Below are 27,961 nucleotides of genomic sequence, written 5' to 3' on the forward strand. Positions count from 1 at the left end.
AAAATATCACTATAGTTCATTCTTTATTTCAATAAATGTATGGTTAAAAAACATATCTACCAAAATCATTTGAAAGGAAAAACAACAGGGTTAGGACATTTCACCCAATTTCAATTACTGTATTTCAGCTTTAAAATCATTTAAAATCAGAAAAACAACTAATCTAAGAGAATGAAAGTAAAGTGGTTCTGACATTCTTACTTGGAGAATGTGAAAAAGATCTCACACCACCCCTTAACAACCCATTTGGAAAAGCTAGAGCTTGAAGTTACTTGAAGGACATTGTTATTTTTAACAGTTGGTTAAGGTTTTGAAAGAAAATTTGTTTTTAAATAATGCTAATTTAAGAGTTTAATGAAATTTAGATTGTTGAAATGCAACCAAGTTTTTAAATGACAATTAATTCAAGGATTGTGAATGTAAAAAAATTAGTCTTGGTTGCAAAGATGAGTGGGCCTTGGATTCACATAAAAACACCACCACAAAGCAGTAAAGGGGTTGTACAGCACAACACAAGTCATTCTGCCTAGAGAAGTGAAAGACATTTAATACACTTCAAAACTGAAAGTCCATAGCAGAAACTACTCTTTCCTTTATTCCAAAGCCCACACAATACTCAAGTTTAACACATCTGAGAAACTGCTTCGAACAATCTGCATCAGATTTACGCCAAATCAAACATTTGACTTTGACCCACTAATCACAAGTTCGAAACTTGTACTCAGCCATGCTTTAATTTAGAGGCCAGAGTCTACTTAAAAAAAATAATAAAAAAAAGCAACAGGATGCAGGTTTGAGTTATTCAATTCACAGGTAGTTCAAAGTTTAGATTTGGTCTCTGCCATAATAAAAGGGCACTCCCAGCAGTGTACAGTGGTGTACTGGAGCTGCAAATCCCCCCAGAAACGATACTCAATGTTAGATTTTTATTTATTTTTAACAAACCCATCATGGATTTTATAAATACTTAACTGTTGTTCTACCAACAATATAAAAAATATTATCGTCAAACTTAGCAGCTATTTTACACTAATGAAAAGAGAGGCCTACACAGTCTATGCCCAGTTTATCACATTCACTTGGGTGGGAATGTCGGGAAAGAAGCTTAACATCTCATATCCCATTGTAATTGACAACTAGTGGTGCATTTAAATAACTACAACATATAAAGTACAGACAAAAGAAAATAAACAATATATAAAAAAAAAGCTAGTTATGATCCCAGTTTTAGATGCAGGAAAAAAACAGCTTGTCAAAAACATCCAGGTCGTGACTGTGATCTGTGGTGCAGTTTTTGGCTCTATCATGGACTCATCTTCCCAGAACAGTAGCCAGGAGAGCCATCCTGATGTACATGCCATTCTCAGCCTGTCTGAAGTACGCAGCACGGGGATCTGTGTCCACCTCAACACTGCACACAGGAGACAAGAAACCATCACTGACACAGACCGACCATTGCAATGGCTATTTTGAAGATTGATTAAATAAATGCGAGAACATTGTATTTCCGATGAGCACCTTGCCAGGAAGGATTATTGCCTACCTCTCAATTATAAGAGGCTTCACATGACATAATACATACTGCTATAAATAATACTTAATACAGAAACTGAAATAAGCACATTTTTACTTTTCGTAGAAATTAGGGTTTGATTATTAAACAGCTGAAAAGGTATATGGATAAGCAAAAATAAGCTTTAAATTATGTGATCTCCCTATAGAGATGCTTACCTGATTTCATTTACTCTAGGTAAAGGGTGCATTACCACCATCTTCCTTTTGGCTCCTGTCATGATATGTGGAGTCAAAATAAACTGTCCAAAACACTGCAGGAAGAAATACCATAAATACAATCATTATTAAGTTGCTAAACCTTTAGCCAAGGCAACGTGCATGGTTTACAATACTAACTTACAATGTGATTTATGTACACACACGACAAAGGTAACAAAAATCTATACATTAATCTAATTCAGGTATAAGAGAAGATCAGAAACCAGTAGCTTTATGGACTTTCCAGTTTCACTTTTTTTGTCCTTAACTAATTCAAATACGGTTACACAATCACTAGTATACAGATGCTATAACATGGTTTTAACCATGTATTTTTATTTTTTAACTAAAAACTAAATGCATTTTTTTTATTATTATTTTTATTTATTTATTTTTACAATGTAAAAGATTGAGAAGTTCCCCTGGTTTTAAGTCAATTCTTACTGCGTTGTATTCTTCTTCTGAAGGAAACCTCTCCTTCTGAATTCTGGTCATGTACAGCACATCAGTATCAGGAAGTGCCTCCTCTATGCTGTCATATTCCTCCTGTCAGAGAGAAAGGGACAAGAAAAGGTTGTAAAAGCCAGAAGCACCATTTTCTCTAATTTCCTGCACCTTACATTATTAGGTTATAACTTCTGTCAGAACAGTATTTCAACATTCAGAATTAATTAATTAACATCCACTTCAACAGTCTATACTTGCCAACAGGATAATGTGAAACAAAGCTCTTAGTCAACACTTCTTTTAGTGAAATAGGTTCTTTATTTGCCAAAGGAGGTCAATTCCCCAAGACATTAATAAAGATTGTAAAGCTGTAATTCACGGCCACAAAGACAACTACATTCCCCTTCTAACACGGATTTGTCTATTAATAGCAAAACAACCTGAAATATGCATGCAATGTAACAAGGCGTGTTTTACTCTGGGTGCAGTGGCCGTTTTCATACATCATAAAACATGCCGTTTCATATTCAATATAAACATATACAAATAAATGATTAATACACATTTAAAACCAAGAGATATTTTTTTAAGTTTGGCAATTGCAGGAACAGACCATTGCCTGAACAAATTAAATCAGACCTATTTTTTCTCCAGTCCATCAGCTCTGGGAAAGTTTATTTCAAACTGCACCTCACTACATTTTAATAAAATAGTGAGCCAACCTTTTAAAGTGGCAGGGACATTAAAAAGCAAGAAAATTTAAGAAAAAACATCTTTGAAGTTGATACAAACTTTATCCATGTTTTGTTTTTACTTATCCCAAATGTCACCCTAGATTGTATTGCACTAAATTGAGCAAATTATGCATCTGAAGCAGTTTCACTAAGAAGCTAAAAGCACACTAAACATATTAGGTTGCTGGCATGTACTCATACAGTTTTACAAATCAGAAATTATGTAACAGTATCAGAAACAAGGATATACTGCTTTGAATTAGTCCCTAAAAAAAAGACCTAAAAAAGGACAGTAACAAGATAGTAAGCTGCACCAACAGGATTGACTAGACATTGTAATATTTAAACACTTAAATACTAATTTGCACAAACAAAACTCTACACAAAGAGCTACAGAAAGCAGGAAAAGAACGAAACTCTGCAGGAGTGTCAGTGGCTCTCCTCTTTCCACTTGTAATTACAAAGGAGATCAGGTACAAGGAATGTGTGCTGTGGACGAATATTTGGGCCTATGAAAGCATATTAAGATGGTAGAGATAGAGATTTTTAGAAGTTTAATCTGTTAAAGCTTGAAAATATGAGGTTACCACTTCACTTCAAGAGGAGGCCAATGTCTTACTCCTTCACTTACTTCCTAGATCCAATCCTATCCTACATATCAAAACCTTACACTGCAGGCACATGGAAGATCGCTCACCTGCTTGATGCCCTTGGAGGCCACAAAGTTGATGATCTCAGTGGGCATGTGGAGGTTCTTCGGGGCCACATAGCGCAGAGTGATCCTGTACTGAGTCAGCAGTCTGGCCAAGGAGTGCACAGTGCGGCCGTGCTTCAGGTCCCCGACCATGGTGATCTGAACAGTGCACAGACAGTTGTCAATCTCCACCAGGCACCTCACATCTTTGCATGTCAACACAAGTAATGTCAAAAGTTCCAGTTTGCTAGGTCTGAAACATAGTCCACATTACATACCTTGGAGACAAATAAAGATAACTTTTTCTCGGTTGTTGAACACATAGGACAGCCACTAATATAAAAGGAGGCATGTTACATCTTCAGACTGGAAACTGAAAAAAGAGGGAAGAAGGACCCTACCGTCATGCCGTTGACCGTGCCCAGCTCTTCCCGGATAGTGAAGATGTCCAGCAGGGCCTGTGTGGGGTGCTCCCCTACTCCATCCCCAGCATTGATCACAGGCTTCCGGCAGTGCTTTGCTGCAGTCTGCAGGGGGCAAACAGCACTGCTTTTACTCACACAACATAGCCCTACACGTCTGGGCTTTATAAACAAACTCAGCTGCACTGGTTTTACTTAACAACCTATAGGACCATTAGGATTTGTAAACTACCACCACGGGTTCATAAAGGGTTGAGCTTTACAGGAACAGGTACCTCACTTCATCATATGTAAGTTGCTTAATAAAGTGTTTATACAAAAGCTGTACGAAACAGGAGGACCAAATAGGCTTTACTCTCTCAGCCTGTTTTTTGAGAACCCATCATTACAACACCAGTAGAAAAAAAAGAGGAATGTTTAAAGGCATGAAAACGCATTGGCTGGATGTTGCACACAACTCAACCCAACCCCCACCTCCTTACCTCGACAGCCCCAGGCTGGGGGTGGCGCAGCACCAGAACATCAGCGTAGCAGCTCATGGTCTGTACTGAATCAGCCAGTGACTCTCCTTTCTGTGTGGATGAGGTGGACTCAGAGAAATGGACTACCGAGCCACCCAGTCGCTGCATGGCTGCCGCAAAGGAGCTGCTGGTCCGAGTGCTCACCTCGTAGAACATGGAGGCCATCACTTTACCCTGTGGGGTGACACCACAAACCGACCCACCGATAGAAAAATTAGACCGTTGTACCCAGCATGACTGTGCATCTTGAAGTACTGCATGCTACATCAAAACAACAAAAGAAGAATGTCTATGGTGAGGGAACTTCAAACCACCCGACTATTTAAAAATTCACAAACTCCTACCTTTAAAATATCCACACTTCTCTCCTTCTGTACCATCATGCGAAGGGTATGAGCCACATTAAACAAGTGGGACATCTGGCATGGGGGGGTGGAATAATCACATATACATAATGGTTAAGAACACTGTACCAGAACACAGTATATTGTCAGATGTGGGTACAATAGCAAGATATTCTGTAAACATGGATGAGGGATTACCTGCTCCTTACTGAACTGCTGGGCAAACAGGATGTGCTGTCCTACAAGGGGGTGCAGGAAAGGGGACGTCTGAAGGTGGGAGACATTCTGGTGCACTACTGTCTGAGGGGACAGGATACGAGCCACTTGAGGTGGGTGTGAGTAGCTGTCCAGAGACGCAAGGGAGTCTGCAGGGGAGGAGGATAAATAGTGATGACATACAGTATATTAAAAATATATAAAATAAAGCTGCTAAGTTTCAGCACTAAGCAATTTAAACTAACAGAAATCTTGCATTGCTGATCAGCGTTCCCAGATTGATGCTTTTCTATTCATGTAACAGAATGCCATGCTGTTACACAATCTCAAACTGAAATGACCAGAAAAAATGCCAAACAAAACAAAGTGAAGCAAAAGTTTGTAGTGGTTAGAAAAGCTTTTTAAGGGGCACCTAAAACCCTTCATATTATGTAACAATGCAGGTATTTGGACCCCTACCACTTGCTAATATGGTTATTCAGTTACCTGATGTGCTGGACAGTACTCATCCAGGCATCACAGTGTGACAGTGTGCAATGAACACTATGATCAAGTAGCTGCATTTAATTGGGGAAAAGATCCTGTGACTCAAAAAGCAAGCAAGGTAATTGAATATGTATATCAGTATAAAGGAAAAAGTTAGTATCTGGGTGAGAATTGAGTTACAAGCAAACTGCAAACCTGGATCAACTGATGCTCTCAAGGGTTTCTCCTTTGCATTCTCAGCTGTTTGGACATGAGCAGGCAAGATTAGGACACACTGGTTACAGACATTTACAAACCCTACCAAAGCCTGCTCTGCACTACAAGTCCCCAGACTTCCCATTAAATATCTGCTTCACCAGGGGTTGAGGATTGACAAGCCTCTTTGGGATATCTTTATATTAATCTGGAAGACTAGAGGAAAATAAAAATGAAAATGTATTCAAAATCACCTGCAATCTTACAGACTAACCAGACACTAACAAACAGGGATTATATACAAAAATAAATGAAAGGCAACCATTGCTGACAGAGGATGTTCCTGCACCGCTATCAAAACTAACCTCTTAAAAACAACTAGGTGCCGACTCTTAGCCTTTCCCTTAGGAAACTATGACAACAGGAAAACTTCATATCTATGCAGAGGATTTCTTCTGCACAACAGCAAGTCAGAGAAGGAAATTAAGGGAACAGCTTCAGCATTATGCTTGTATATGTATCAATGAAAAGTGGGTAAGGATCCTGCTTTTTAAATGTCTAGATTCCATTTGTTCTCTTTCCAAAAGAATGTTTTTTAACTGTTGATATAGGTTGAAAAATTGAGAATTTGGCATCTTAGCTCCTAGTTGTCTTTTCTCCCCAGTGAAGCACACCAATACAGAATAGAAATCAAGGCTGATCAGAAGAGTGAACCTTGAGCACACTGAAAAAATGGTTGATATGAAAAACTCAAACAATGTTTTTAAATCAAACTAGAAACCAAATTAAGAGAGCTCTATTTATCTTGATTGATTACAATGCCAATGAAGATGCCAGTGATGAGAGAAAGGTATGGCACAATACAGTTTCACATAATTTAATTCATTTTCTAACCTTTAACAACAAAAATCATACATCACTTAAGCTGGTTTTGCTTTATAAAAAAAAAAAAAAAAAGTAAACATTCTTAGTCTGAAAATTTGTCCACATTCACCTCAGTGAGTCAGCCGTCTCATATCACATTTTAAGGATTTGAATATCTCACCATGGCAAGACTTGTGATAATTTCACATTCACACAAGGTGATGATTTCTGTGGTAACTCTAAATTTGTTTAAATCACACAGGCAAAGGGTTGATTGAGGCAGATCAACTAAACATTACCAGTGCCTGTTCTGACCAGAAAGGACTTTGAAGTTTTTTTCCTGGAACCTGTAGGCAACATTGTACAAACTTAATACATACTTGCTGCAATATAACAAGACTATCTAATCAGTTGTATGGACATCTGACGACTGACTGGAATAATTTATCTTATATTCTAGTTCATAAATGGAGATAATATGATTATAGTCTGAAGCCCCAGAGTTGAGGTTCATTACAGATATGAGTTTTACACATCATTGGGTACAATAGACCTCAGGACACAAAAACTGTGCAAACAAGCAAACAAGAACAAAGTATGGTTCAAGAATGCAGTGCACAAGAAGCTTTGGCACTGGCTGTTTGGGAGTACTGAACTGTGTAAAAGAGCAGAAGAGTGTGTCCGTCTCACCTGGAAGCAGGCCAGGGTCAGAGGCCCTGTGGATCCTTGGAGGCAGCATGAAGCGTCCGTCTCCAGCAGCGATAGCAGCGGCAGCTCTACGAGGGCTGGGGGCGCGGGCACGCACCGTCTCACACGGCACCCCAGGCCGGGCCCGCTCCGGGGTCTGTGCCCAACACAACAGTGTTACAACGAGCACCCTCAGTTTAGCAAGCTCATACCGCCCACAGCCACACCGCATCGCAAAGACATCAAAACCCCTCTCTCTCACACATGGAAATCAACAGAGGTACAGGTGGAGAAAACATTGACAGATTAACAGGAAATTCAAACTGCCTCCCAGGGAAGTTGGTATTTCTTTAAACATCGTCTGAAGACAGAATCTCACTAGCTGGTAACTAACATGGTTATTTTCAACTGTCTATGCCCTGGAATCACCAATAAACAGACACTTGTGACAGCTAATGTGATCTACACCATACTGACACGAGTAAACTCCTACAAAAGAATACAGTACTGTAAAAGCAGTGTCTGATGAGGATTAACCCTTTCACACCTTGGCCATGTCCTTCACTGGCTCGGCTGCCACTGGAGCTGGAATCCCCATTGGCCACGTACGGACATCCTCCCCATACCCTGGAGGCACCAACACCTAGGGATTGAGATCACCCGGTCATTTTGATTAAACTGGGTGTGCTTAAACACACATAAATTGGATGGCCCGTTTCATTAACCTCCTCACCTGTCCATCGATATAAGCCACCTCTCCTCTCAGCACCACTCGCCTCACTTTGCCCTTCACTGTCATGCCCTCAAATGGGGTCCACTTGGACTTTGTAAACTGCATGCAGCTTGGTATCTTCCACTCCTGCTCCAAGTCCACCTGAGGAAAAACAGACGTGCGAGTTCAATTCTGACCTTTGGCTTTCTCAAGATGGAATTAGACGAGGAACTTTGAACTGTGTGAAGACGGGGCTTATGCTCCTTGACGTGCGCAGTGTGAGGCAGAGGTCAGTACCTCGATGTAGGTGTTTTCCTGGACGGGCAGCGAGAAGATCTTGCGGGGATTTTCATACAGCCTCTTGATGATGTCGTCGATGGAGAGCCTGCCCTCGCTGACGGCAGTGAGCAGCAGGGGCAGCATGGTCTCCAGGCCAGGGTACCCAGGGGGCGGCTTCTCGGAGCACTTCTCCTCCACAGAGTGAGGGGCTGTAGCCAAGAGAGAGACGCAAAATGAGGAGACAGATTTTAGCCTATCCACCATCCTTCACATATCCATACCACAAGCCGTAATTAAATACAAAATTAAATGCTCAGTTCTAGCTCAAAACTCTGAGCCACATACTGACTACAAGTCACAAAACTAATACTTCAAGGCAGAAGACCAGTTTGTAAAAGTCTTCTTACTTTAACCTAATGGAAAACCATCATTAAGTAGCCGTGTGCTCACCGTGGTCCGTGGCGAAGCAGTCAATGATGTCCAGGTTCTCCCACAGGGCCTCCATGTCCTCCCGGCTGCCCAGCATGGGGCGAACCTGGGCCCGGCCCAGCCCGATGCCCTGCACATTGTCCTCACACAAAAATAGGTGATGTGGCGCCACTTCGCACGTCACCTGGATACCCTTCTGCTTCGCTGCTCGTATAATTTGGATCTGATGGGGAAACGTCACACTGTAACACACACAACTGCAGAGGGCCTCTTCTTTAAGTCTGAAAGGGTCAGAAAAGCATCCCACTGGCACGACATACATTTTCCAAGTGCAAACATTTAACTGAACAATGTTTCGTTAAGGTTGCTTTTGGAAAGCAGTACAACAATACAGTATTTTAGACTACTCCTGTGTCATTGTCCGTTAAAGACTCGATTCCGTTTATCGGATCGATACAGCTGCGGATCTCCACCTACCTCTTCCTTCTTTGCTACATGGCAGATATGAACAGGCCTCTGGTATAGCTGAGCCACCATCAAGATAGCAGCCACTGTCTGTCTCTCTGCGTGGGCCACAATTGGCAAGTTCTTCGGCCATTTCTCGAAATGCTAAAGAGAAAAATACGGGATATATAAAAGATAATACTATTAACTCTTACAATACGCCAAATGCATGGAAGGTTACAAGGCTGTGCCAAGAGGCTATTAGACAGCTGCAAACAGGAAACTGTCAAACAGGTAATCTTTAAAACAACAGTTAATTTTATCGTTTTTTCCTCCCATATGTTTTACAAACCTCCATCCAGAGAGAGACGTTGTCCATCTTCAGTGTGGAATAAGTGTCGTTCAAGTACATCTTCAAGCCGGCAGCAGCATTCGCCACTGAAGACAGAAGAGTGGCATTTTCTGAGGATGCTCCGAGGAAAAGCGCATAATCGCAGCGGCACCCAGCCTTGGCCAGCTGATACAGCACAGAGACGGGTAACAGGAACAGAAAGAAAAAGGAAGGAGAAAGGAGGCTCAGACACTGACCACCAAGATGGGTTCACCATCTACCGCAGTGGTTTTCAACCCTGGTCATGTTACTTTTTAAATTGTTTAGCATACATAAGTTTTGAAAAAAAATTACCCCACCATTTAAAATAAATAAATAACAGATTAGCTGGACCAGTAGGTCCCCAGGATCAGGGTTGAGAAGCACTGGTCAACAGTCTCTCGTCTCCCTGTAATAATCCATTCATGCCACACACTTCTCTAGCTCATGGTATATTCCACTCCCATCGGTGTGAATTATATGATTTCCTCCTGGGTCAATTACCTTCTGAACCGTAGCAAGTGAGCTGGGGTCTATGACGGCAGGGTCAGTGTTGGGCATGGCGCACACCAGGGTGACCCCCCCTGCCAGGGCAGCTGCAGTGCCAGAGGAGAAGTCCTCCTTGTGTGTGGCCCCCGGTTCACGCAGGTGCACATGGACATCAATCAGTCCTGAGAGAGGAAGATGAGCAGCTTAGAGAATCCTTTTAGATACATAAATGACCTTTAAATAAATCTTATAACAAGGCAGTGCAAAAGCACTGTAGGAGAGCGCTGACCTGGCAGGCGGATGAGTTTTTGCGATGTCATACAATCCACGTGCGTTTTCACCGGAGGGGCTTCTCCTATCTGTCGCAGTGCCTGCAAAGTCCAAAATGCATCTTTAGTGGTCCAGGGAAACAACTAGAGCCCGACCGATACAGATTTTTTGTGTCCGATTCGATACCGATAATTCAGATGCTAAATTTCCCCGATTACCAATACATCTGCCGATATTTGCATTATTTTTTGTTAGCATGCAAAACAGACATTTTCTAGCATGGATCAATCAAATCTCTCCCTGTCAGAGAAAATTTGTGTCAAATTTACACTGACGGCAGGATTTTTATATTTTTACATTTTATATAATAAACTTAACATTAATTTTCATCATAAATAACAACAACAACAAATCAAACATTGTAAAAGTAAATTAAACAAGTTAGAATAAGGGAGAATAAAGGAAAAATACACAAATATTTTACACGCGTCAGATTCACTCAGGTTCACAGTCCTGCTCAGCACAGCATAGCTCATTTGTTTTAAAAAACATTTAAAAATGACCTTGAAAGTGTAACTGATTTAATACGTATGTTAAACATATTGCAATACGAATCATAGCCAAAACACGATGTAGGATTTGAAAGTTTTATAAATATAATATTATTATTATTATTATTATTCAAAACCATGGATACTTAAATTTCAAAAATACTTTCTATTGGTTATGAGAGTTTTAGTAAAACATGTTTATTGGTTTATCAACCCTGTGTTTCTCTATGGGTGTGTTTGTTTCACCATGGCACTCAGTAGTGTCTGTGACACCTGAAGCTTCCAGCAAAGACTAAAGTGCCATAACTGTTAAAAAAATAATGGTAAATAATTATAATAACTAAAGTAAAACCAAATAAACATCTATTTATTCATTGTCTTAAGTCTGACGAGGGATTTTAATGGTAATTTGAAAAAAATATTTAGCCAACAGTTTAAGAATAATTAGCAGTGCATTATCGGTGGAATGTGTGCCGATACAGATATTTCTGTAAAAGGCAAATATCGGTGCTCCAATATTATCTGTCAGGCCCAAGAAACAACTGCTTGTTTTACATCATATTTCCCCTTACATTTAAATTAAGCAATGGAGAAGACATTCAGGTATAAAAACAATGAGAGCTATCAAAAGTAGTAAAGGCTAGAAACACTGATTTGAAGGTTCCATTAAACTCTTGCTAGAGGAAAACAGGAGAGAGAGGAGTTGCAGTGGGGTAGTGTTCTCTACACACAAAAACACCCCTCTCAATTTTCATGGGGGTGTGGGTCCCTCTCTCCTCACCTGCACAAAGAGCTTGGTGCACTTGATGTCGATGATAAGAGGGACAGAGTAGTCAATGGCCAGGCGACGGGTGCGGTAACCCTTGGTGACGAAGGATGAGAGGCGGCGGCCCCCAGAATTCCTCATGGACAGGTTGATGACCATGTCGAAGTGGTTCTCCTCCAGGTAGTCCATGATGTTCCTCTGCTTCTCTTTGGTGGGGCAGTCGCTCTCCTCTTCGAAGGGCCAGTCCACTGCCATAACCTGGGCAACAAACACACAAAGGGGGCAGCAGCACAGTATTAGGGGACAGTCACTTGACACTGAACACAGGCCGCCACTACAAACTAAATACTATTTCCATGTCTTAGAAAATTACATTAAATGCAATAGAGCTATAAGTCCTCTCTATATGTCCTCTGTCATACGGTCAAAATCCAGGCTTGGTCTAAAGGCTTATACATGTGCAAAGGTTGGTATGTGTTTTGAAAAGCCCCAGCTCAAATTTAACAGTGTTGAATCTATGACTTACCTTAACGCCATGTTCAGTGTAGTAATCAGCTGTTCCCAAACTGGCATACAGGTTGTATCCAAGACTCTCCAGAGCTTGCACTGTTTGCAGCAGTTCACTCTTGTTCTGAGACAAACAAACCCAATACATTTAAAAAGCTTGTATTGACCCCTTTAATTTCATTTCATCAATTCAAAATCACAATGAATTTCCAACTGCATGTAAACCATATGAAGCATATACCTTAGTGATACAAACAAACAAACAAATGATGCCACTCAAATGCTTTAATATATATGAAACAGCACACAGCACACTAAAGGTTAGCGAGTAAATAAAACCACTGTTACAGCCCTGGAATGGTCTGTTTTAGTTACCTTGTAGCTGCCAATGGACAATAGGATGTTCTTCTTAGGGATCTTGAAGCCAGTGCTCAGCATGGCTTTGAGGTATGCCTCATATCGGTTCTCCCCAAAGCAGGCAACCTCCCCTGTACTGGTCATTTCCACCCCCAGCACAACGTCGGCTCCAGCCAGCCGTGAGAAGGAGAACTGAGGAACCTGGACCAGTGAAAGAAACTTTGAGGCAGCTGAAGACAATATGGCAGTTTCACATTGCACCCGATACCAATTTTCAACATGTCTCAAGAACAAAATGGCATAAAATGTGCAATTCAACAAAAACTAAAAACATGTTAAACTTGTTCGAGGTAACAAACATTCTTGACTCAGGAAGACAAACTCGAGCAATATAAAGAAGATTAGAAAGTTTGTAAAGGAAACCTAGTGTCAATTTAAATGCAGCATATTTGATAACTTGCAATAAACAACTGAGTAGAAGCTCATCCTTACCTTGACCCCAACTATCCCTTTTCCTCTCATCAGCCCCACAGGCTCCACCTCCTCCCCCATGATGACCTGGGTCGCCAGGGCTACCAAGTCCACTCCGAGGGTCTTGGATACGAAGGGGAAGGAGCGTGACACCCTCACGTTGCACTCGATCACCTTCAGCTGGTCGTCCTGCAGGACAGTACAGACATCCAGTACATCGGTTGTCACATCAATGGTGTTTATTAACTCACTGGTAATATAAAAAGTCCTTACTGTTATGAATTAGTACACCCTATTCGACAATGTTCGTATAAGGGAACACCATGAAATGAGAGATTAAACTAGTCTTGGTGTCTCCTCAGCTCCCTGTTGAGAGGGAGACAATGTCCATTCTCACCTTGGCAATGAGCTGCAGGTTGAAGGGCCCTGTGACCTGTAGCTCCTGACCAATGGCATGCACTATAGCCTTGATGCGCTCCATGGTCTTCTGGTTGATGTCCTGTGCTGGGGTGACCAGGGTGGCGTCTCCGGAGTGAACGCCAGCGTTCTCCACGTGCTCGGAGATCGCTATGGCAATAACAACACCGTCGCACGCCACTGCGTCCACATCAATCTCCTACTCAACAAAAACCACAAAAACAGCATCTCAGTCAAAGAGCTAGTCCTTTAGGAACTGGAACTCCATTCAGATAGAAGATGGACAGGAAGAAAACCCTACAAGCCCTTCACCTTGGCTTCCTGAATGAATTTGGAGATGACCACAGGATGTTCCTTGGATACGGCTACAGCACTGTTGAGGTACTTCTCCAAGTCACTGTCAGAGTAGGCCACGTTCATGGCAGCTCCGCTCAGGACGTAAGAGGGGCGAACAAGACAGGGGTAACCCACCGTCTCACAGAACCCCTTGGCAGACTGGAGGGAGAGGAGGACAGGTGCAAGCAAACCAGTCATTACGAATCATACTTTGGAGATGCAATGCTTCCACACACAAAATATTATAAAAAATCAAATGTTCATAAAGACTTTTCATGACAAATACAGTTTTCTGACTTGCAGAGCAGCTGTCCTACCTCCATTTCCGAGAGCTCCTTCCACAGCGGCTGGCTGATCCCGATGGTATCCAGCATCCTGGAGAATTTAAACCGGTTCTCCGCAGAGTCGATGAACTCTGGCGAGGTGCCCAGGATCCGGCACTGCTGCCTGTGCAGTGACATGGCAATGTTGTTGGGAAGTTGCCCTCCCATAGACAAGACCACTCCCTCAGGATTCTCCATCTCATAAATATCCATCACCACCTGGGAGAGGAAAGCATACAAACAGGTTAGACTCTTGAGAAGACAGTTCCCTACTATCACAAATAAATTATCTACTGTTCATCAGGATATGGAGAACAATATAGTGGGCCATTGTTAAAATGCATTTATGTTTAGTATCAATGGTACCTCATGAATCTCTTGTGACAGAAATGTAAAGTTTATGTTTTACCTCAAAAGAAATTTCATCAAAGTAGAGCCGGTCACACATGTCATAGTCTGTACTGACAGTCTCTGGGTTGTAATTCACCATGATTGTTTTGTAGCCCATCTGAAAGAGATGCATTAAGCGTGTTAGGCACAGAACCAAGTACATTTGTAATTTGAAGATTAAAACACTTTCAAAATCGCCAACCTTGATGCCTACATAGAATAATTGTTAGAGCAGCAGATTATAAAGAAATTAATGTAAAACCAGTATTGCCAGTCAATTAAGACAAATATTAATACTGACCATTAAAGGCTGAGGTGTTCAATATACAATAAATCTATTTGGTCTTTGGCAATACTTTCACCAGGCTGTAACTCAACAAGCGGTGAAGTTCCAATGTAGCTACAGCATTGTTTTGACAATGTGTCTGTTAGGGGCTAACCTTGCGCAGCTCCATGATGCAGCCCACGGCACACCAATCAAACTCCACGCTGCTGCCAATACGATACACCCCCGAGCCGATCACCATGACGTGTGGCTCGACGAAGCTCAGGTCGCTCTCCGTGCCATTGTAGGTCAGGTACAGGTAGTTAGTCTGGGCTGGCCACTCTGCCGCCACTGTGTCGATCTGTTTCACCACTGGGAGGATCTTCCAGTCATGACGCAGCTTCCTGACAGCCAGCTCAGTGCTGAAAAGGAACATGTTAAGACAAACTAAGGCCTAGTTTTGTGAGGGGAGCTCAATACAGTTTAAGCAGTTTAAACTAAACCTTGGCGAATGCTTTGACTGCTGTAACCGACTGATCTAAACCTGCTACAGTGTTTTGCCCAACAAGCTGTCACAGAGAGATCAGGCTTAGCAGTCTAAAAAGATTAGACTGGTCAGGTTGCTTTAAATGACTAGACTTGTCTTCAATACTGTTCTACGGCATGTTATGAGACTGAATATCAAAGGAGGAAACCCTTACAATGGAAAACCTACATTTAACAACTACAACAAAGGACATGAGTGTCGGCCTCTTTTTAGCCAGAAAGCCCCCTGAGATTCCATACGGAGATGACAAACAGCACATTTACCTCTGTACCGCCATAGCGATCTGCTTGTCAGAGAAGCCCAGCTGCTTGGCTGTCCTCAGGACCTCGGTGGGCATGACCTTCTCGCCCTGCTGGTAGGACTCTAGCACATTACTTTGATCGATTATGTTCTTCATCTTGTACAGGAACCAGCGGTCAATCTTCGTCAGCTCATACAATCGATCCACCGAGTAGCCATCTTTCATGGCGGCGGCCAGAACAAAGATGCGCTTATCTGTAGGGGTCTGCAGCTCCTGGGTAGGAGAGGAGTGGGGAGATGTGAACTGGCTTTCTACAGTCTACAACCTCCACAAACACAAAAGCACAATCCTCGTCTGGGTATGTACATCACTGAGTAAAGGAGATGGATAGAAATGTCCAGCTTGTATAAAGAAATAACTTCAACCAGATAAGAGACCGTTACCTCATCGGAGGCTGGTTTGATGGTGTAATCGAACCCTACACAGTTTTCATCCACCATTCTCAAAGCTTTCTGGAAGGCCTCTTCAAAACAACGACCTATGGCCATCACCTCCCCTTGACAAAAGAACAACAGAACAATGTGTAAGATTGTGTAAGAGAGACAGAAAAGCTTGGGTCAAAGATTTATGCAGAGCAGTTAAATAAAATGTGGTTACCAGCATAAAACCACATGGACTTTAGCAATTTAAACCTAGTAAATGGGAGGTCCAGTGCAGAAGAGTTTGCAGTACACGTGGTGAATAAGTTTCCCCGAAGTATCTGCATCTTAAGAATGTCAGAGACCAGTCTTACCAACACTCTTCATGGAGCTGCCGATCTTGGTGCTGACCCTCAGGAACTTGCTCAGGTCCCAACGGGGGACTTTCACCACACAGTAATCCAGACTGGGCTCGAAGTTGGCTGTAGTGGAGTTGGTGACTGAGTTCCTGAAAAAGGTTACATCCAGTCCACTGAGCATCAATCCAAAAAAATGTGTTTATTCTCACAACTAGCATTTCTTTTCATTTTGGATGCTGCATTACACATAAAACCAGGAGCATAAAGAATTATATACAAAGAATGCCAAAAATGCAGCGATTTCAAAAATTTGGGGAATTCACAAAATAAAAACAAGCAAATTTTGGAATAGAAAGTGTTAGTTCTTCCATATATATTCTCACTCACTTGAGCTCTGGTAGCGGGATGCCCAGACCAAGCTTTGCCGCCACGTATGCCAGGGGGTATCCGGTCGCTTTGCTCGCCAAGGCTGAGCTTCTGGACAGACGGGCATTCACTTCAATAATGTAATACTGCAACAGAAAAACATTAAAAAAAAAAAAAAAACAATAAAACTGAGAACATAACAGTCTAAAAGACCATATATATTTTGTGACATCCTTGCAAATGCCACTATTCATTTTGATTTACTTTTTAAAGAGGGAAGGGTGGCTTCCAGGTGGTTATTTGCCCAATATTCCTGTGCACATAATAGTAAGTACCTGAAATTTACTGTGACTATGGCAAGGATTCCTAGGGGATAGACTTAGTTCTTATTTTTAACTTTTGTCATATCGCGAACATGAGTGTGCATCACAGCTCGGCCACATATTTGGAAAGTGTACCTGCTCTGACTCCGGGTTCAGTGCGTACTGGATGTTACACTCTCCCACGATACCGAGGTGGCGAATGACCTTGATGGCTGTGTTTCTCAGCATGTTGTACTCGTAGTCATTGAGTGTCTGGCTGGGAGCCACTACAATAGATTCTCCAGTGTGGATACCTAAGGGATCAACATTCTCCATGTTACACACCTGCAACAACAGAGAACAAAACAAAAGCCATTAGTGGGGACTAACAATATGATGTTTCTGCATATTCTGCTTTGTTTCTTCAAAGCAACTTACAGTTACTAGGGTAGGAGTGACCCAAAAAGCAAAGTAATATCAATAGGACCTTCAGAATACTATAGATCTCACTCTTATATGTTGTTAATCACTCTGGATAAAAGGCATCTGCCAATAAATAAATAAATTAATTAAAATAAATACAAAGTGCAGTAAAGTTCAGAAAGGCATACCGTGACACAATTGTCATAAGCATCCCTGACCACCTCGTACTCAATCTCCTTCCAGCCCTTGAGAGACTTGTCGATGAGGACCTGGGACGTGTGGGCAAAGGCCTGTGTGACCAGAGCCATCAGCTCCTCCTTGTTGTTTGCGAAGCCGGAGCCCAGTCCCCCCAGGGCGAAGGCAGCTCGAACCAGGACTGGAAAGCCCAGCCTCTCTGCCGCTAACACAGCCTAACAAAGAACAAAACCACAATGAAGACTGCCCACTGGACCCGCCTCGGTTGTGCCAGAGTCTGTGGTAGAACTGTCAGATCATCATTAGACACCGAGGTAGACTGGGGTTAGAGCACATTCCCATCAAACATTTAGTGTTAAAGATTCATTTCAGCTCCTTCACACAGTAATTTAATGTATTGAGTCACAGAATAAACTATAAACAAAGAAGCGCTTTAAACCTGGCCTGGCTCCTCACCTGCTCCAGAGTGTGTGCAGCCTCACTGGGCGCCACATGCTCATTAATCTCCTCCATCTTCTCCACAAAGACCTTCCTGTCCTCAGTCATCTCGATGGAGGACACCGGTGTGCCCAAGACCTTCACCTTGTACTTGTCCAGCACACCGCTCTTCATCAGCTCCACGCCACAGTTCAGGGCTGTCTGGCCTCCGAAGGCCAATAAGATCCCATCAGGGCGTTCATTTTTTACAACCTTCAAGAGACATTTTGTTAGCCCATTATCAATCAATGTTTATATAGTATAGCGCCCTTTGCAACAAGTTGCCACAAAGGGCTTCACACATTAAGACAAACCAAGAAAAGGGTACAAATGTAGATAAACATTACTATTATTAATAAGGATAGCACAAATACTCACAACAGTAATACAAGAGAACATTAGAACATTCCATCTAAATACCTTCAAGGGTGCTTTCCTTTCCAGTAATCAATAGTAAATAAACTTTAATTTGGTTTATTTCTTCCCCCTCTGATGCTTGTCTGTTGGGTATCCCTTACCTGCGTGACATATTCCAGCGTCAGGGGCAGAAAATACACCTTGTCTGCCAGCCCCTTCGACGTCTGTACTGTGGCGATGTTGGGGTTGATCAGAACTGTCTGAATGCTCTCCTCTTTCAAAGCCTTTATTGCCTAAAAGGAAAGAGAGGAAACTTTGTTATTGCTGCAGTCACTGTGAGGCAGAGTGGCCATCTCCAAAATGTTGTTCCTGACAAGAAAACAGTCAACTGAGCATTAAAAGGACAGCATTTCAGTTGGCTATAGGTTATCTTTCACACATTTTTTTTGTGTTAGGTATCTATGGATTGATGGTTTTAATTACACTTATGAAACTTGCAGGACTGTGGCACTAATTTTAGACATCATATCCTGCTTGAAGATGAAAACCATACCTGAGAGCCAGAGTAATCAAACTCTCCCGCCTGCCCAATGGACAAGCCCCCTGAGCCCAGAATAAGGACCTTGCGGGGCCGGACAATGTCTTCTGGTTTGGGGGCCATGGGGTAGGTCAGATGTTCTGTGATCTTCTGTTTAACTGGGTGGGACAAAAAGGTACAGTTCAACGTCAGGATGATCCAGAATGTGCCTTAAAAAAGCTGAATACCCAGCCAGCCAAACCCTGATAACTCTTCCAGGAAACGAAATAACTAATCTAGAAAGTGATACTGGACTCCAAACAAATGGTATATATATTCAAAATGATTGTATATAGCAACAGATACAATTTACTGTCATTCAATAATACAGCATGTACAATGACCCTGAAGAAATGTATTAGAGGTTTAAAAACCTTTGTATTCCACATCTTACCTGAACTGCCACTGTTGCCTTGTTTGAAGTTCAGGACAGAGTCCAAAAAAATATCAAACAAGCTGACCAGGTCTGTTGGGCCAGCCATGTGCTCTGGATGGAACTGAACACTTCATGGGGGGTGGAAGAAAACATTTCCAGTTAGCTTTTAACCAACCAAAATTAAAAATATTGGATAACGGGAAAAGAAAATGCTTTTTTTTTATACTTCGATGCTATTTTCTATAGCTTTCTCTTCCACTATTACACACTGGGTTATATATCCATTGATCTTTCTGTAATGAACTCTATTCTTCCATAAGCAACAGTGGAGAACCCTGGGTCTAAACCCAACTGATGTGCTGAAGAGAGGCTCAGTGGGCGGAGACCCCTCTACCTGAAAAAGGGTTTGGAGTTGTGAACGATGCCCTCACTGGTGTGGTCGTTGGCATTGGTGAAGAGTACAGACCAATCCGGCGGCAGAGTGTGGGGGTCCACTGCAAAGCCGTGGTTCTGAGACGTGATGAAGCAGCGCTGCGTGTCCTTGTGGATACACGGCTGGTTGTGGCCGCGGTTTCCGTACCTGAGGAAAAAGAACAAAAAAGCATGAAGAGGTGGCGATTTCAGTGGCTTAGACTGACATTTGACCTCTGTCCCTTGCCGAGTCTAGAACCACCTGCCATGATTTAGATAGTCACAAGTCCAGAATGTAATCAGGCTCAGTGTAAATAATAAACACATTTTCTTTTAATGTTAGCATGCACTCTGTGCCTTCTTAGTCAATTCAATATTCATGGCAAATTTCAACTTGCTTGTTATAGATTTAGCGTATTTTGTAAAAATAAGCAAAAAGAACAAGAACTGGCTCAAGAGGATATTCCAGTGTAGAGTATTTATTTGTGGCAAAAAACCCACACTGAAAGCAGTGTTTTCTAACAGGACTTCCTCACTCAATCTTTCCCTTGGTAATACAGACACCCACTGGACCTTTGAAAGCATTACATGACAGTGTCTACACACTGACTGCCCTTGTGACCAGAATGCTTTTAAATGTGAAAACTCTCACCAGTTTGTTGGGGGTAATTGTTGGTATCTACTAGGGCTGCACGATTATGGCCAAAATGATAATCACGATTATTTTGATCAATATTGAGATGACAATTATTTAGCACGATTATTCATTGATTTTAGGGACAAGATATTTTTATTGCACTTTCACATTTAAATAAACGGACCATTGCTTTCACTTCCATGTTGTACATCAAATTAAGACTGGTCCTTGTGCATCATCTCCTAGCAGCGAAATATAAATAAAATTGTACACAAAATATAGGCTAACTAAAAATAAATATGCCATCACAGAATGCAACCAAATGAAAACAATTCAGGTCTATGCAGAAAAGGCAATAACATAGTGTTTACAGGTTTTTGGCAAGAAACACCAGCCTGTCAACATTTTCTGGCTTGAGTGATGAGCGAAGCAGAGGGGTGTACTACGAAGGGAGTTTAACCTACTCAGAGTTAACTCGGGGTTATCAAGGAAAGTCAGGGTTGACAAACTGATTGCCTAAACTGGTGTTAACCAGTACTACGACGGTGATTAAGATGTCGGTTAGTTGACTCGGTGTTAACTGGAGTTAGTGCGCGTTCCGGTGAAAGGGGCGCGTCTGCAGTGCATGCTCAGTGTCTGCGCGCTGGACTGTCCCCAGAATAATGAAGCTGATAATGTCAGATATGAGGGTTTAAAGAAAGGTTAGCGGCTCAATCTAACACCGTGGCGGCCAACAAAGCCAGGGAGGCCCATTGGCAGCGCATTGCCGACAGAGTTAATTCGTAAGAACAGTGTTCTTATCATATGTTCTCTATTTTGTCTTACGGATTCTTCTTTTATTTGTAATATGATTGAGATGTAAGGACACGTAAAATAGTCTATATAAATATGTGAAAACAATTAGGATAATTCAATCATAGCCTACACATGGGCTACATCTCTGAAATTGACCTGCTACTCACTGGTAATGAATTAAGATCTACTAAAGCACCTGGGCTGTAGGGCTACCTGTATGAATTTAATGGTATTGTGTTAAGAATAACTTCATTCTAACAATCATTTCAGCTGCAGCCCCAGTGGAAAGCGCACCGCAACAAGTCCGGATGAAATATAAAAATACTCTATCAAGTGGTGTGTATTAATAATGCTCATCATTAATACACAGTACAGATGTGGTGTGTAGGATACACTTATAATAGCCTATTCATGTGTTCACAGCAAACAGAAAAAGACAGAGATAGTGAAAACTGCAGGAGGGCATGATTCATGCATATTTCGGGAATCCACTCTTGGTCGTGGTTCACCACCTAATGTGTCTTTAATTGTCTTGAATATAAGTAGAAGTTTTAAGGACAAAATAAATGTAGGCTAGCCTTCATGTCAGATCAAATACCTGAACACTGATGCTGTGAAATGACTTCCTATTCACATAATCCCTCTCATGTTCTCCCAGGGGTGCTCTAATGGGGATATGCATACAGTCAATTGCACCAATCACCCTCGGGATGTTTGTATATAGGCCCAGCCTATGCTTATTAAAATAGAACAAGTATTTTTATCTTTGATCTTTAGAAGGCTTAAATGGCCAGGGAACACAACAAATGCATCCAGCAGTTCAGTGAGAGCAAGTGCCACCTTGCGAGCTGCACGGCAGACAGTATTGCTGCTCAGAGGTGCAGCATCGCCGATGGGATACATGAAGTGTCCGCTGCAAAATACTGCACAGCTGCCTGTTCAACAGCGAGGGCATCACTGTGGCGAGTGACATGGGGGACGTCTGGCCATAGAAGCCAGCAAAGACACTGAATTCCCTCGGATGAGAATTGCTGTCTTTCATAGAGAGGATCATCGGGGTGAGCTAGAGGAGTTGCCCGGTCTCTACACACCCTCGCCCTGCGGAGTGAGCCTCTCACAACCCGTGCCCAATGTTGATTGGGTCCCGACAAGACTGTGGGCGGAGAGGCGGTGCTTATATAGGGTAACACCGAGTTAACCACGAACATGCCCTGCTCGGAGCAGTGTAGAGATGCGCGTATATTGCATGACAGCAGACCTCGGGTAAAACTGATCCACCTCTCTTAGTGCGGGTTAACCGGGAAGTTACACCCAACCTCGCAAAGTTACTCCTGAACTTACCTGGATAAGCCAGTTACCTCGCTTCGTAGTACACCCCTCAGGTCACTACATCTGTTGTATATTACTCTTCTACTCTGGACTGCAGCCGCAACAGCCAGGCTGCAGCCGCAATTGCTGCACAGGCTGTCGCTGGAGGGTGCGCGCGCAGCCAAATCGCCCCCTCGTGGCTGGCTGTAAGTTTATGAAGCACTTGATTTGATATGCTGCAGAGTTTTCTATGAGCGGAGCACGCATTTTAAACGGCTATATCGCAGTCGATCATGTTCATTTAATTGTGGGAAGCCAAAATCGTAATCGAGATCAATATTCGATTAATTGTGCAGCCCTAGTATCTACCCTTTTGAACTATTACTTCCATTGTCCTGCAAACTGCTATACCTCATAAGCAGCATCAGTCTCTCTCTGATTTACAGCATTGGATGATTGAAACTGGCTTTTCGCAGGTCCGATTAGAAAATGCTGTAATTATTGTCACCAGATGCCCCTTATCAATTGAAACCCTAAACATAGGCACTCTGTGCTGCCAAGAATTCCACTCAGATGAGAGCAATCTGCTCTGATCTCTGGCCTTGAGTGAAAATAAGCAAAGTAACTATCCCAGGACTCAAAGTAAAACAAACTAGCCCTTTCAGCACCTCAGCAAATCCAATATCTAGAAACAGAAGTGCTGTGGTAAGCATTGGAAGGGATTTAACACACGGCTGCTTACTTCCATAGCTCCCTGAGACAAAGGGGCCTTAACTATTAAAAAAGACATACAGGAGCACAGGCAACCAAGGATTTGTCTGCGTCCAGTAAGAGAATCAAGAAAACAAATCAAGCAAAGAGAAAAATCTAAAGTATTTCAGCAGACAAAGACCTGCACTTTTTTTTTTTTTTTTTTTTTTTTAAACACACAGTGAACAGCTGTATTTGTGTATTGGGTCTGTTGCCCCTATACATTTCATAACACAGCATACATTACAGGAGATGTGTGTATTTAGTTTTGATTGTAAACGCTATGGTCCATTCATGCTTCCCCTCAGTCATATGCATAGATCAAAGATTCAGACTTCAGCTCCTCTGAGTAAAGGACAGCAGAAGTTCTACTCACTTCATCTTGTAGGTCTTGGCTCCAATGACCAGAGAAAGGAGCTGGTGTCCCAAGCAGATGCCGAACACAGGCTTGGGATTCTCCTCCATCACAATCTTCTTAACATTCTCGATGGTCTCTTTACAGAATTTTGGATCTCCGGGGCCATTGCTGATAAACAACCCATCAAAGTCTGCAGGGACAGGGGGAACAATTCTGACATTAAACCACAAGAGAAGACAAGGGCATGACTTGAATAATTAATTTTGGATTTCCGAAAATAATGCAATTCATACAATTGCGATTATCTTTGTTTAACATCCCACTGTGTGTATTCTGCATATTATTTTTGTCTCATAATCTGCCTCTATGTTTTTAATGCAAATCAAATTAAACATTCATGTCGGCTAAGTAAATCCTCGGATTTCAAAGTAAACATCTGTGTCCAGAGGCTGAGCATCTCACACTGAAAGCAGCCTGCTCTTTCAAACCCACATTTCTGTACAACACTTGCAATAGCAAAATAAAGTTAACACAGAACAATCCAAGAAGGACTAGTCACTGATTCACTGGCCTTTGCTGTCCAGTGGGTAGTCCCAGGGCACCACAGTCACACAGGCCCCTCTTTGGCAGAGGCAACGGATCTGATTGTACTTGATGCCACAGTCCACAGCCGTTATCCTCACACTGCCATTAGGGTTGAACACTTTGGGCTCCTGTTAGCAAGCGAACAAAAACAACACAAATATGAACAACAGGTTTTTAGCAACTGAAGCCACCACAGTTAAAAAATAAAACAAAAAAAGAATACAGATGAAGGCATGTTGTAAGTACCTTCATGGAAACCTCTTTGACAAGGTTCCTCTTGTCAGGGTTGTCAAATGGAATGCTGTCCTGCGAGGTCCCCTCCACCACCAGCTTCGCCAGCATGGTTCCCTTCTCACGGATCTTCTTGGTCAGGCACCTGGTGTCCACACCTGCACAGGAACACAGGAAGCACACATCTTCACAAGCCATTGATGGCATCACCCTGGGCAATTACACCTATTGGTTTTATTACAGAAGTCCTAGCATTGCCACCTAAATTAAGCCTTAAACCTTCAGGGCAGATTTAGACCCCGTTCACACTTATTAGGCCGGCCCTGGGCCGCCTCAAATTTAGTCCGGCTTTTTTAATTTAGGAAACTGGCAACAACTTTAAGAAACTAAAAGCAACCACAAGGTAATATATAACGATATGTTGGTTTCAGAACGCCACAATTTTCTCTTAAATAATACAACAAAAACCCAGCGTCAATGTGTTTCTGTTCTAGACTCAGTATCCGAAGTCCCATCTGTTGAGGTTCTAGTGTCAGCAATGCATCTTTTGTCTCACTGGAAGCTGACAGCATTATAATAGCTTAGTGTGTAAATGTATAGGAATTCGCCCAGAGTGCATTTCCTATACAAATATACCTTCCAGTCCTGGAATCCCTTGTTCTGTCAGCCACTGGTCCAGAGACAGAGCGGAGCTCCAGTGACTGGGATTGCGGGACACCTCCCCAACAATGAGAGCAGCGGCATGGATTTTAGAAGATTCAAACCACTGAGGAGAAAACATAAATGCAAATAAATACAAATAAGAAAACAATCTGACCCAAAAGATACCAGTGTAGCATGGGTATGCCGACTAAGATTGTACCAGACAAACAAGGAATTGCATACCTGAATAAAGTCACAGTATAATTTCATTTTCATATTTTTATCAGCCCCATTTAAAGTTTGTTTTCAGTCCCATATCTCATTGGAATGGGAACAAGTTAGGCCTGTTCATGATTTGTTTCCACTTTTTTTTTTGTTTTTTTGTTAGTGTACATTCCCCCACACACCTTGCTAAGGCCAAATTCCTCTTCATCCTTGGGTATGCCATAGTTGCCGACCAGTGGGTATGTCAAAGTGAGTATCTGAGACTTGTAAGAGGGATCTGTCAAAGCTTCCGGGTAGCCTACCATGCCTGTCTGGAACACTGGGGAAAGAAAGATAAAGACTGAATCAAAAGGACGATCAAACCACGAGAATAAATGTATGAAACAGACCCAAAACTCTTGTGGTAGTGTATGGAGCTGGTGCTGACCAAAGCTATGACCTTTGCTTACTGGCTGTTACTTAGGTCAGCACATGGCTGCTATGAACTGACAGTACAGAAATCACACACAGAAATCTCAATTTGATCATTTATCTTTCTGCCAAGTGAGCCTACATTCATTTGTAGTTGGAAAGAATACAAAACTTATTTACTGAGAAATGAAAATCTGGAAGTTCAATCAAATAAATACAATGGAAAATGACAAGTGTTCTCCAGACTTCCTAGAATACTGTATTGCTTTAAGAGTCAAAACAGAATTCTTCTTTTTGCATTATTAGCATAACAGCAAGGTCATTACAGAGTAACACAAAAGATTTTTGCAGGGATCACGCAAGAAAACCTTTTTTCCTGTACAATGCCTTGCCATCCTTTTAGTTATGTATTTGTGTTTAGTACTCTGCAGACAGCTCACATTTCCAACTGTAACAGGCTTGTACAAATCAGCACTACACAACTGTAGAAACTGTGTCCCAGTGGGCTCTCTTTTTCCTTACTTCTGCCACATTGACATAATTCATCCGAATCTCTCACTCATCTATCTAAGCTGCAGGCACAACCCAGACTGAACAGCTCTGGAGTTCACATCTATTATCCACTGTCTGTCTTTCAACATAGGGACTTGTTGTTTGTTTGATTGATGGATTGATGGATTGATTGAAACACCAACAGTTACCCCACAGCCGGTCATAGTACACCAACATCAATTTTGAAATCAAAGATAAGTTGAGGAAAGGAACTATACTGTGTTGCTGCAATCATTCCTATTAGAAGCAGAATAAATATTTGCTTTCATTAAATTTCGTAACTCTTCAAATAAAAAATATCTAATTAACTATCTAAGTTAGTTTGTCCAGAGATCAGGACTTTATAACTGTGAGCTCAGCAGCCAGAACATTCCTAGTGTTAAGTAAATACAAACACGAATGAGAGATATCAGACTATGTCTTCCAAGTTGCTCCTATTTGGACATGGGACTTTGTCAAGTATTTCTATTTGGCAATATCAAGGCAATCATCCAGCTTCGCCATAAAGAGTCTGTGTTAAAACATTTCTGGTATCTATTCAAATTCACAAGCAGTTGCGGTTATCTTTCAACTGCATTACATTGGCTACTTAGTTACTTAAAATGCAGCCAGATGTCTATGCATTACTGTGGTCGCGATTTTGTAGCGCAGATGTCGGCAGTTCTGCACAGATCTGCACAATTCCACCGATTCCAGTGGTGGAGCAGCGCGGATTAGCGCACAACTGCGGCAATGTGTGCTACAAAAACGCAACGTCTCCATTCCTGCAGCCGACTGGATGTCAAGTCGACACGGGCAAACTACATCTCAACGTAGACTGAAATATAAAGCGCGAAAATCCCAATCTGAGTGCGAGGTGCAACTACTGTCCCAGCACTGCAACACCTATACACATTCACATTCATTTTGCACATTTACAGCATCTGGAATGCAGTAAAAAAGCTTTCATTTCAGCTACAGTTTGGGTCCATTCAATCACATGTTAAATGCAGGCTACACTATTTTACACATCAATGCAATTTCAAAAGTCTAACAATTATTTATGATTTCATCACTGATTTAAAACAAAAATTCGCCCCCCTTGGGGAAATGCATATAGACTTACCAACTTCACCAGAAACTGAAGTTACAGCTCCAAAAAGGCGGCCTTTAAAAACTGTGCCGTCTTCTAAAACGAGAGAAGCCATTTTAATTGTCATTGTAATATAGTGGCGTGTGTAATTTAGTTATTCTTCAAATATGAAACCGCGATTCGGCAATATGAATGACTTCAGATGAGCGGTCTCAGCCAGTCTAGTATCCGGCCTAAGCCCGCACCGAAATGCGCACTCCACGTGAAACGCACAGCGGTCACTGCTGAGCTGGGACAGGGATACACTGCTCTCCTGCAAGCGGCTCGAATGCAAAGACAAAAAATACACCCAGGTATTAAAAACACCGGTTCTGAACAGAAAGAAAGAAAGAAGTTTTGTGCTCCAAAAAAAGTTTCCTTTGGAGATGATGCTACCGTCCACAGTGTGCCAGCCGCCGCCAGCCCTGTGCCTACAGCCTGCGTGTGCAGCGTCAGCGTCACTGGAGAGGAGGGAGCAGCGCGGCGGTGCCTGATGTAAATACAGGACCAACACGTGTCCTCTGCGCTCATGTGTGGGTCAACAAAG

At 42.1% G+C, this 27,961-nt stretch overlaps 1 protein-coding gene across 4 annotated transcripts; it reads right to left on the reverse strand.

The window, feature by feature from the left end:
- Window positions 1–6: 6 nt before the first annotated feature.
- On the reverse strand, window positions 7–27,959 carry cad (carbamoyl-phosphate synthetase 2, aspartate transcarbamylase, and dihydroorotase). 4 transcript variants are annotated; one of them, XM_066704810.1, is made up of 45 exons: window positions 27,409–27,959; window positions 25,523–25,659; window positions 25,110–25,239; window positions 24,489–24,631; window positions 24,229–24,370; window positions 23,676–23,847; window positions 19,793–19,978; window positions 19,417–19,526; window positions 18,999–19,141; window positions 18,607–18,738; window positions 18,068–18,301; window positions 17,605–17,826; window positions 17,150–17,338; window positions 16,713–16,837; window positions 16,341–16,474; window positions 15,991–16,103; window positions 15,570–15,820; window positions 14,935–15,181; window positions 14,514–14,612; window positions 14,099–14,323; window positions 13,758–13,940; window positions 13,426–13,644; window positions 13,050–13,217; window positions 12,576–12,758; window positions 12,220–12,324; window positions 11,709–11,951; window positions 10,396–10,477; window positions 10,122–10,288; window positions 9,600–9,764; window positions 9,281–9,412; window positions 8,825–9,026; window positions 8,393–8,583; window positions 8,117–8,257; window positions 7,931–8,026; window positions 7,387–7,540; window positions 6,996–7,043; window positions 5,833–5,877; window positions 5,134–5,300; window positions 4,936–5,010; window positions 4,553–4,765; window positions 4,050–4,175; window positions 3,652–3,807; window positions 2,218–2,319; window positions 1,732–1,826; window positions 7–1,411 (listed from the first exon to the last, which is right to left on the reverse strand). In XM_066704810.1, the coding sequence occupies exons 1-45, from the start codon at window positions 27,500–27,502 to the stop codon at window positions 1,312–1,314; spliced, it is 6,786 nt and encodes a 2,261-aa protein (XP_066560907.1). In that variant the 5' UTR covers window positions 27,503–27,959; the 3' UTR covers window positions 7–1,311. The 4 variants fall into 4 exon arrangements, with proteins under 4 accessions (XP_066560907.1, XP_066560925.1, XP_066560917.1 ...); XM_066704828.1 differs by lacking the exon at window positions 6,996–7,043; XM_066704820.1 differs by lacking the exon at window positions 5,833–5,877.
- Window positions 27,960–27,961: the final 2 nt, after the last annotated feature.

The sequence above is a fragment of the Amia ocellicauda genome, chromosome 1, assembly GCF_036373705.1.
Source record: "Amia ocellicauda isolate fAmiCal2 chromosome 1, fAmiCal2.hap1, whole genome shotgun sequence".
NCBI classification, from domain to species: domain Eukaryota; kingdom Metazoa; phylum Chordata; class Actinopteri; order Amiiformes; family Amiidae; genus Amia; species Amia ocellicauda.

Coding starts and splice junctions, on each gene's coding strand:
- cad (XM_066704810.1), bottom strand. CDS start 27,502: ATGACAATTAAAATGGCTTCTCTCGTTTTAGAAGACGGCACAGTTTTT. Junction 9,413..9,599: donor ACGTCTCTCTCTGGATGGAG/GTTTGTAAAACA, acceptor TTTTCTCTTTAG/CATTTCGAGAAATGGCCGAA. Junction 8,258..8,392: donor AGGAAAACACCTACATCGAG/GTACTGACCTCT, acceptor GTTTTTCCTCAG/GTGGACTTGGAGCAGGAGTG.